The following is an 8,535-nucleotide window of genomic DNA, read 5'->3' as shown; positions in this document are numbered from 1 at the left end:
TACAACACTCCTGAATGAAGATCACAACAGAGAGTGGAGATGCAATGTTACTCACAGAGATCAAGTCAAGAGCTCAGTCACATACACTGTCAAGAGTTCAGGTGAGAAAACAAGCTCATCAATCAGTTTTAGAGCCTCATCATGTCAGTAACATTAAGGACTTTTAGTGTCACTGAAGCAGAACAAACCGAGGAACAAAAGCTTCTTTCAGTCTGACAGAAGAGAAACTCAAAGCACTGCTGCAAACTAATGAACTGCAGTCGAGTTTAACAGTCCAAAAACTGCTGCTGGGAATAATGAAGAGATTGAGACTTGACAGCTTTTTTAGCAATTATAACTTGTTATGTAATGTGATGATCAAAATTAAAATATGATTGTCATACTCTACAGTATGATTAATCTGAACTAACATTCATCATTTACAGCTCAAACTAAAACAACGACAGCAGTGATTCCAGTCCACAGCACAAACTCTCAGGATCCCTCGACTACAAACACACACAGAACTAAAGGTACATCATCAGTGTCTTCCTCACACCAGTGCTTTGCAGTGCATAATCCTAAAGTTATATTAAATAACTCGACTAGAGTTAACCAAATAAAATCTGATTGTCATATTCTACATGATGCATCTGAACTAACATTCATCTTTTACAGCTCAAGCTGATTCAACGACAGCAGTAACTTCTACACAAGGTACAGTCAAATGAACTTTCTCTGTCGTTATACTGAATCCTCTCGTGTCCAGATTAAGAAATGCATGTAATCACTTAAATTAAAAGAGTAGTTTCAATGAAATAAAGTGATGAAAATGTATGTGATGATATTAGACTCAAAATGATTAATAGATGCACACACAATTATCCATGAACTGCATACATTTTATACATATATCTTACTAACTACAAACAAATGCTTTTCAATTTGAGTCTGTGGAATTCAGGATTAAATGATTATTTATGATATATTAATGCAGAACAGAACATTTTTATTCACAAACATGTCTGTATTTGTACAAATCGCTGCACAATCATTTAATCCTGAATTCCACAGACTCAAATAGAAAGGCATTTGTTTGTGGTTAGTAAGATATATGTATAAAATGTATGCAGTACATGGATAATTGTGTGTGCATCTATTAATCATTTTGAGTCTAATATCATCCCATAAAAATGAAGTGTTATATTATTGATTTTGTAAGTCAAGTCTTAATGTTCAGTTATTTTGGACTTTTCAGAGAGTTTCTGTTATGTTGAAGTGAAGTTTTTTGGTTATAACTGTGCTGAAGAGTAGAGCTCATGGTTTGGTTGTAGATGATGACTGGTGTTTTTTTGCTTCATGTAATGAACATAGATGTGCTAATACCAGTGCAATGATAAACAGTGTTTTATTTGTTCACTGCATGTGATCTATAAGCTGCCTATTTCAACTGTAATCAGTATGATCAGTTGGTTTTGGGATTGTTGTTCTGTGAACATCTGTTGACCCGTCCTCCCCCCGTCAGACAATCATAGACGACACTCACACTTTAACTCAACCTGAACTCAAGCTCCACTCTTCACCACAGTGAAAAAAAAAAAAAAACTGACATGAACATACTAGAATCTGCTCAATATAACTTGAGCTATATAACTAAAAAAAAAAACATTGACTAAACTAAAACTAAACTAATTTTCTAACATTATCATGTAAAACAAACATATACAAGAGAGAGAACCTTTTTACTTTCAGAGCTTTTGTCCTATTTACTTCAGTTTCTCTAGTTCCAGCAACTTAATTGTGGATTGTAGGAACTACTTTTTATTTATTCATTGATTTATTGGAGTAGTTGGGAATGTGGTAAATAGATGTTGTTCATGTTTAAACACAGTAATGCTGAATGTGTCGCTCTGTATCGTCTCTCTCTCAGTGATTGTGATTGTTGTCTGCGCTTCATTCGCTCTTCTTCTTCCTGCTCTGATTCTTTGGCTGATGATTCGTAAAAAAAGAGCCAGTGAGTTTTTAAACGGTTTTAAAAGTAATGTTTTCTCGACCCTTTCAGAAATTGATTGTCATCTGCATTAGAGACTGCATTGAGTGTTTAATCGTAACTGTTCCCATGCATTATTTTTCAGCTGTCAGAAGAGCGACTGATGACTCTGTGGTGAGTTTTGTAGGTTGATCATGAGCTGTTAGTGTTCATGAGCTCCACAGAGGACTGACTCTGAAATATCACACTCTTATTACTCACATTAGATCATGACAAGTTAGTATATTTCTACTGTTTCTGCTCTAAAGCTCAGTGATAGAAATAAATAGAATGGAACCAATGACACAATCAACACTTCCGTTCATCCTGCACCCAGTGAACAATATGATTCATCTTCAATAATTTGTGTATTTTTGAGAGTTACTCTGGTAATTTTCCTGTCATGTTACAGTAGGATCTGTCATCATAACATCATGTCTGCATAATAGATTTTCACTTAAATTGCCACATGACTCCTGTTTCACCTAAATGTTTGCAGCAGCTGTGTGGTCCATCATTTACTGTACTGTGTGTTACTTTGGAGGGAGAGTAAGAGAAAAGATGAATGAGAACTAGGTCAGAGAGAAGCCAAGATCATATGAAATGGATGGAGACGGTTAAGTGATCGAGTTAAGATGAATGGAGGGAAACACCTCTGCCTTCTGTCTTCTTTCTGTCTTATCCAAAGTCTGTAAAATAATGAGCCTGCTTCACACAGTAGTGATGGATGGGCCTTTAAATGCTTGATTTGCTGTATTTTCACTGATGTTTAGCAGCAGACAGATGATGTGACTTATACTGAAGTTACTGCGTACAGTAAAAACCGAGCCAAAAAGAACAAGGTGAGCAAACACTTCTTGTCCTCTCATCGATGTCCACCTTCTCTCAACGTGACCTGTATAGCTTTTATTCTTATATAAATGTGTGGTGAATTGAGCTCAAACCTCATGCTGTAATAACTGTGGGTTGAAACAGTAACTGTGATGTTGATTCAGGTTCGCTGTGATGATAAAGTGACTTACGCTTCCATCGGAGGAGCAAAAGCTGGAGCTCAGGAAAACTGCAGTCAACTTTACGCCTCTGTGAACAAGAACCATCACAAATCAGGCAGATAATCATACAATAATCACATCAGCAGAGGAATATCAACCTTATATAATGGACTCCTAATGGTTTCATTCAGTGCCTTTATAAATACTCAGTGCCGCGTAGATTACTTACACATTATAGTCCATTACCGATTACAAATTACATGACGGGAATTGTAGTTTGTAATGTAATCTATTAAAGTACACATATTAAGTAATGTATTCTGACAAGTTTTTGATTCTTTTTAGATTACTTCATGTAATCGATAAAAAAGTAACTGTAGTCTGATTATGAGTGTTTTAAAATGTAATGTAATCTAATTACAAGTATTTAATTTTTGGAATCCGATTACGTAATTCAGATTACATATAATCAGTTTCTACCCAGCACTGTAAATACTTTCAATGTCTTTTACATGTTAAGAAACAAGCTCTGATTTATTTGTAGTTATTGGTTGTTCTGGTCAGTTTGTCGTGTTTTTTGTACAGTAGCTTTCTGTGTGTCTTTATTATTAATTCAGGCTCTGTTTGCACAAAGTCTGGAAAATAGAGGACAGTTTTACTCTCTTAGATCATTCTCATTAAATCATTGATTATCTCAAGTGATTAATTAACTGTCAGCTTGCACTAATTATGAGAGCAGGCAAAGCTACTCTATATGATGATGTAAGCGTTTATCACAATATAACAGGAATGATAATTTGGTGTTTGAACCGTTTGAGCAGCTGCTTTCAGCAATGCTTGTAATCTTATATTTTATTTGTCAATAATAAAATAGCCTGTGTCAAAACTGTATATTTATGGTGAAATATATTTTCCATCATTACAAATATTTCAAACATTTACAGACACATGCGATGGATTTTGACAGTTTCTAGATGTGAGTTTGTACAAATCGGTTCTTTAATGGTTGCATTAATGATTATTTTAGTTAAGTTTAATTTTAAGGAAGAAATATTTAGCTAAATTTCATTGCCAAATAATGACAAATTTTATGATAAATTGATTTTTCATTACAAGTCTTTCAAAAGGTGTTTACACAGACTTTTAAGTGGCACCATAAATGCAGCTACACTGATTTAAGTCTCACAGTCAGTTTTAAGCTCTATGTGTTCGACTAACTAGAAAGTATCGGCTCATAAGAGTCATTTGATTGGGAATCAGGATGGGGAGATGAGGTGAAGGCCCTAGATAATAACTCGTTTAGGGGGACAAGGTTCTGCAAATGCCCCTTCCTGGTGCCGTACCTGCCATTTACCCTTATATAGTGTGTGATAATGCAACATTTATTTACCGGTACTGTGGTTCTCAACCAGGGGTCAGGGGCCCACTAGGGGGTTACATCCAGGGGGGCCTCAAGGTGACTTAAAATGATTGAAAATAAGACAAAACAGCTATTAAAATGAGCTAAAACTACAAACTAAATAAAAAAATAAAAATTTCATATTTTTATTGTGAGTAATTGTTTTAGTTTTACCATGTGTATGTGTGTAAATGAGAAGCCTATGTATATTTAACGTTGTGCATTGTCAATGTAAAGATTCTTTTAAATGTGACAATATAAGTCTACTATGTCTAAAACCAGTGTGGTCAAACTAACACACACGTTTTTATTTTATTTAAAAAAAAATGTTCCTTTCAGCCCTAATGTTTGTCTTTTATCTTCTTTGTGTTCTGGCTTTGAGTTCTAGTGTTTTCAGAGCTGTTTTTATAACCTGTTGTCAGGTTTTAATTGAGTGAGGTGTCTGTGTGCTGTACACTAAGTGTGACGTGACATGTTTTCTGCAGTGTTTTCAGAGCGGTGATCTCACTGTTGAGGTTTGGAAACATGTTACTGCTGAGTGTGGGAACTCAGTTAATTTGACCGCACGAGTTATTAAAGAAGCACACTTAAAGAAAGAAGAGAAACTGACATCTTTAACCCATGCAGAACTGATCACCTCTGAATCCAATTTGGACTGATGGGTGTGATATTTCACACATTCAGGGGGAATTTACATGACTCAATTTTCAACTAAAAATTGAAACATTTTTATGCATTTTGACCCTTCATTCAACAGTGTTTTGGGGACCTGAAATTGCAAACTTTTGAAAACCGGTTTCAAAGTGCATCATTGTATAGGGCAATCACTAATAATATGATTTAATTGCTTATCACTTTTGACCAATAGGTGGTGCTGTGTCCAAATTGTGATCAGTATAGGGTGACAATGACACACACACACAGTTTGGTGTAAACATGCCAAAGCCATGCAGAGATACAGCCTTATAATCATTTTGGCATTATGCAATCAATTTGATCAAATTTGGTGAAAATCAGACGAACAGTCTAGGAGTGTGAAAAGGCAAGTTTGACCAACTATGGCATAATCGTTATCTTTGTTCTTGGCAGGACTATCAAGACCAATGTCATGACAATAGGCAAATTTTATTAGCAGGTTTAAAAATGTAATTATATTTTTTGACCACAAGGTGGCACTCTCACCTAACATTGTGAGTACTTTCAGGGCACGGTGCTGATGACAAATACAGACTTTCAGAACAACATGCTCATAATACATAGCATTTTACAACAATATTCTACATGGTTGATGGCCAAAATGGCCGACATTTGGAAAATTTGGTATAGTTCGACTCGATATGTCGCACCAAATCGTAAGAGACCAGATTTGTGATTTTTGGACAAACTATTCAGAAGTTATAAGCACAATTATTTTTCATATCTCCTGACCATTTTGTGACACTGTCACACAAAGACACATGTTGTATCCGCTCAATATATATTAAGATGCTTTTATATCTACAGTATATATTTGAGTTTTAATGGTTTTACATGTTATCTTAGCCATTTTAATGCTTAATCATTTTAATTTGTATGTCTTTAAATGTTCATGGATCTGCGTGTCATGTGATAATCACATGACAGGAATAAGGAAGTAGACCTGTATAAAGAAATCAGCATGTCAAACAATCAGGGCCATTGACCAAACCACTGCACTAGCTGGATTGTGGAGTTATTTTATGACTCACCATTCCAGCATTTCACATATCTTGGATTATCACTTTCTTTGGACTGTATATACACCGGTGGACACTTTTACTTTGGAACTTCAACACACTAGGATTAGGGTTGGGTACCGAAACCCAGTGCCAATATGTAGTGATGGGAAACCGAGGCTTTCTGAACCGTTTGAGGATTTAATCAAATTGTGCCGAAAAAAGGTTCATTACTCAAAGCTTTTAACACAGTGCGCATTAGCGACATCTGGTGCTCATACTGCCAAAACTGGCCCGCCAGCAATAATATCTGGCCCGCCCGCAGTCAGATTATTTTGATTGCGGCTGGTTCTGAAATAGATCTGTCATGACAGCGACAGTTACTCACAATCACTCCGTCTTTAGTGATTTTGCCTTCAAAATAAAAGTACGACATCGTTTTTGCAGTAATGTTTTATTTTGAGATGAATTGAGAGCTTTTAATTTTAAAAGTTCAAGAGTCTATTATATTCTTTGCAAACAGAGACAACTTAATTGCAGATAAGACACACTGGCTTTGCATTCACAAAACTAGGTAGGATGAACGCATAGTTGTCTTTTCATTCTTCTTTGTATGCCCTATTTTCGCTGTCAACTTCTTGACTCTTTGATAGTGCCATTTTCTCTTACCAGCTAGCTTAAAGGGGTCATATGATGTTGCTAAAAAGAACATTATTTTGTGTATTTGGTGTAATGAAATGTTTATGTGGTTTAAGTTTCAAAAAACACATTATGTTCTGGAACAGTGTTGTAAATACAACTTAACCACTGATTTCTAGTCGTGTCCATTTTTGGAAGGCCAAACAAAGTAGTTTCGCTTTCGCAACGAAACACAGCGTCACACACGGCGGCCTAGAGTCAGCAGAGGCCGGTGGGCTTGAGAACAGCACGGCCGGTGGATTCGACGAAGGAGCGTCCGGAGGGCTTGCAGCAACCACATATGACGACCCCGGGCTGGACTCCGCTTCGTCCACGGTGAAAGCCGATCCGGCGATCCACAGCGCAAAATTGTTGTATTTCCTCAGCAACCAGCACGGATCAGCTCCAGGCATGACGAAGCGGATATCGTCCTCTTTTGGAAGGCCAAACAAAGTAGTTTCGCTTTCACGATGAATCACACAGCGCATTCACAACATGGCGGCGGCAACAACAATACTACAGCGAGAATAAAAGTTACGCCTTCTTTCTTTGCGTGAACATTTGGGCAGCGTTATGCAAATCTTCCCACATCGTGACGTAGATATGTGGGGGGGTGTTAGAACGAGCCGTTTTAGATAGGCGTGGCTGACTCTTAATTTTTATAAAGAATATCTCTTTAGATTTGAGACTTTAGTCTTTGCAACTTTACAGATCTTCTTTATGCACAAAGAGCTTGTAACACTCCAAAGAGAAAGGAAAAATTGAAATCGCATCATATGACCCCTTTAAATGATGACTTCACTCTGCACACGACGTAATAGCGATCCTCCAGCAGGCAAAACAATTTTAAAAAATGCAGTTTAGTACGTGAGGATGCCAAGGAATAATTCTGTAAAAGTAGGCTACGTCAAATAATTATTACTATAAGTTAGGCTTTAAAATGACACACATTTATTATTCACAATATGGAAAGAGGAAATAAAACATACTTCGTTAAGAGCATGACTCAAACATGCCATTAATGGGCTTATTCAAGACTTATTTTTATCCATTCCGCATCTCCCACATACTGTATGTGTGTTTTTAGCAAGGCGGTCTGTGTTGCAAGTTGGTGAATGAAGATACTTGCAAGGTTATGTGTCACTACTCTGCTTTATTCATTTATCCAGTGTAAAACCCGGACACAAATGTGGCTTTTTGTTAATGACTGTCCTACTACAGGATTTAACACAGAGTAACAGATTACTACCAGTTACAAAAGACACTAATGGTCTGTCACAGGCAATTTTAGTTGCATTTTCCATCAATTAATTTCTTAAATTATCCTTTGACTATATATATTTTTTTTGGCCCGATGCCAAACTTGCTTGCCGATCCCTGCAATAGTGCTTTGAAAACGTCTCAGGTTACTTATGTAACCATGGTTCCCTGAGTAGGGAACGAGACACTGCGTCCTCTAGGGGTCGCTATGGGGACGCCTCATCGTGACCCGTGTCTGAAGCATACATTGAAAAAACACCAACAACACATTGGCCAGCGACAGCCCATGACGTCACTACCGGTGCGACTATTAGTATAAATAGGCGCCGGGAGAACATGTCATTCACTTCTTCGTCTGAAGCTTGAGTTCGAAGCATGGCAGGAAGCCTAGAGGACGCAGTGTCTCGTTCCCTACTCAGGGAACCATGGTTACATAAGTAACCTGAGACGTTCCCTTTCAAGGGAACTTCGAACTGCGTCCTCTAGGGGTCGCTATGGGGAACG

The 8,535-nt window shown here is 37.1% G+C and overlaps 1 protein-coding gene and 1 long non-coding RNA gene across 2 annotated transcripts in view; both read left to right on the top strand.

Moving 5' to 3' along the window:
- Nucleotides 1–3,375, top strand: part of LOC107659279 (uncharacterized) — a 7,360-nt gene extending 3,985 nt beyond the window's left edge. Inside the window, exons 4-8 of the mRNA XM_016448162.1 lie at nt 658–696; nt 1,910–1,993; nt 2,115–2,143; nt 2,782–2,850; nt 3,004–3,375. Of these exons, the coding sequence (XP_016303648.1) occupies nt 658–696; nt 1,910–1,993; nt 2,115–2,143; nt 2,782–2,850; nt 3,004–3,123 (341 nt within the window). The 3' untranslated portion in view covers nt 3,124–3,375. The remainder of the gene's footprint in view (nt 1–657; nt 697–1,909; nt 1,994–2,114; nt 2,144–2,781; nt 2,851–3,003) is intronic.
- Nucleotides 3,376–4,660: 1,285 nt separating this feature from the next.
- The window catches only part of LOC107659280 (uncharacterized), a 12,661-nt gene continuing 8,786 nt past the window's right edge, over nt 4,661–8,535 (top strand). Inside the window, exon 1 of the long non-coding RNA XR_001630895.1 lies at nt 4,661–4,727. This is a non-coding gene — a long non-coding RNA (uncharacterized LOC107659280). The remainder of the gene's footprint in view (nt 4,728–8,535) is intronic.

The sequence above is a fragment of the Sinocyclocheilus anshuiensis genome, unplaced genomic scaffold (genome assembly GCF_001515605.1).
Source record: "Sinocyclocheilus anshuiensis isolate Anshui unplaced genomic scaffold, SAMN03320099.WGS_v1.1 scaffold1193, whole genome shotgun sequence".
NCBI lineage: Eukaryota > Metazoa > Chordata > Actinopteri > Cypriniformes > Cyprinidae > Sinocyclocheilus > Sinocyclocheilus anshuiensis.
This window is presented reverse-complemented; position numbering and strand designations above follow the sequence as displayed.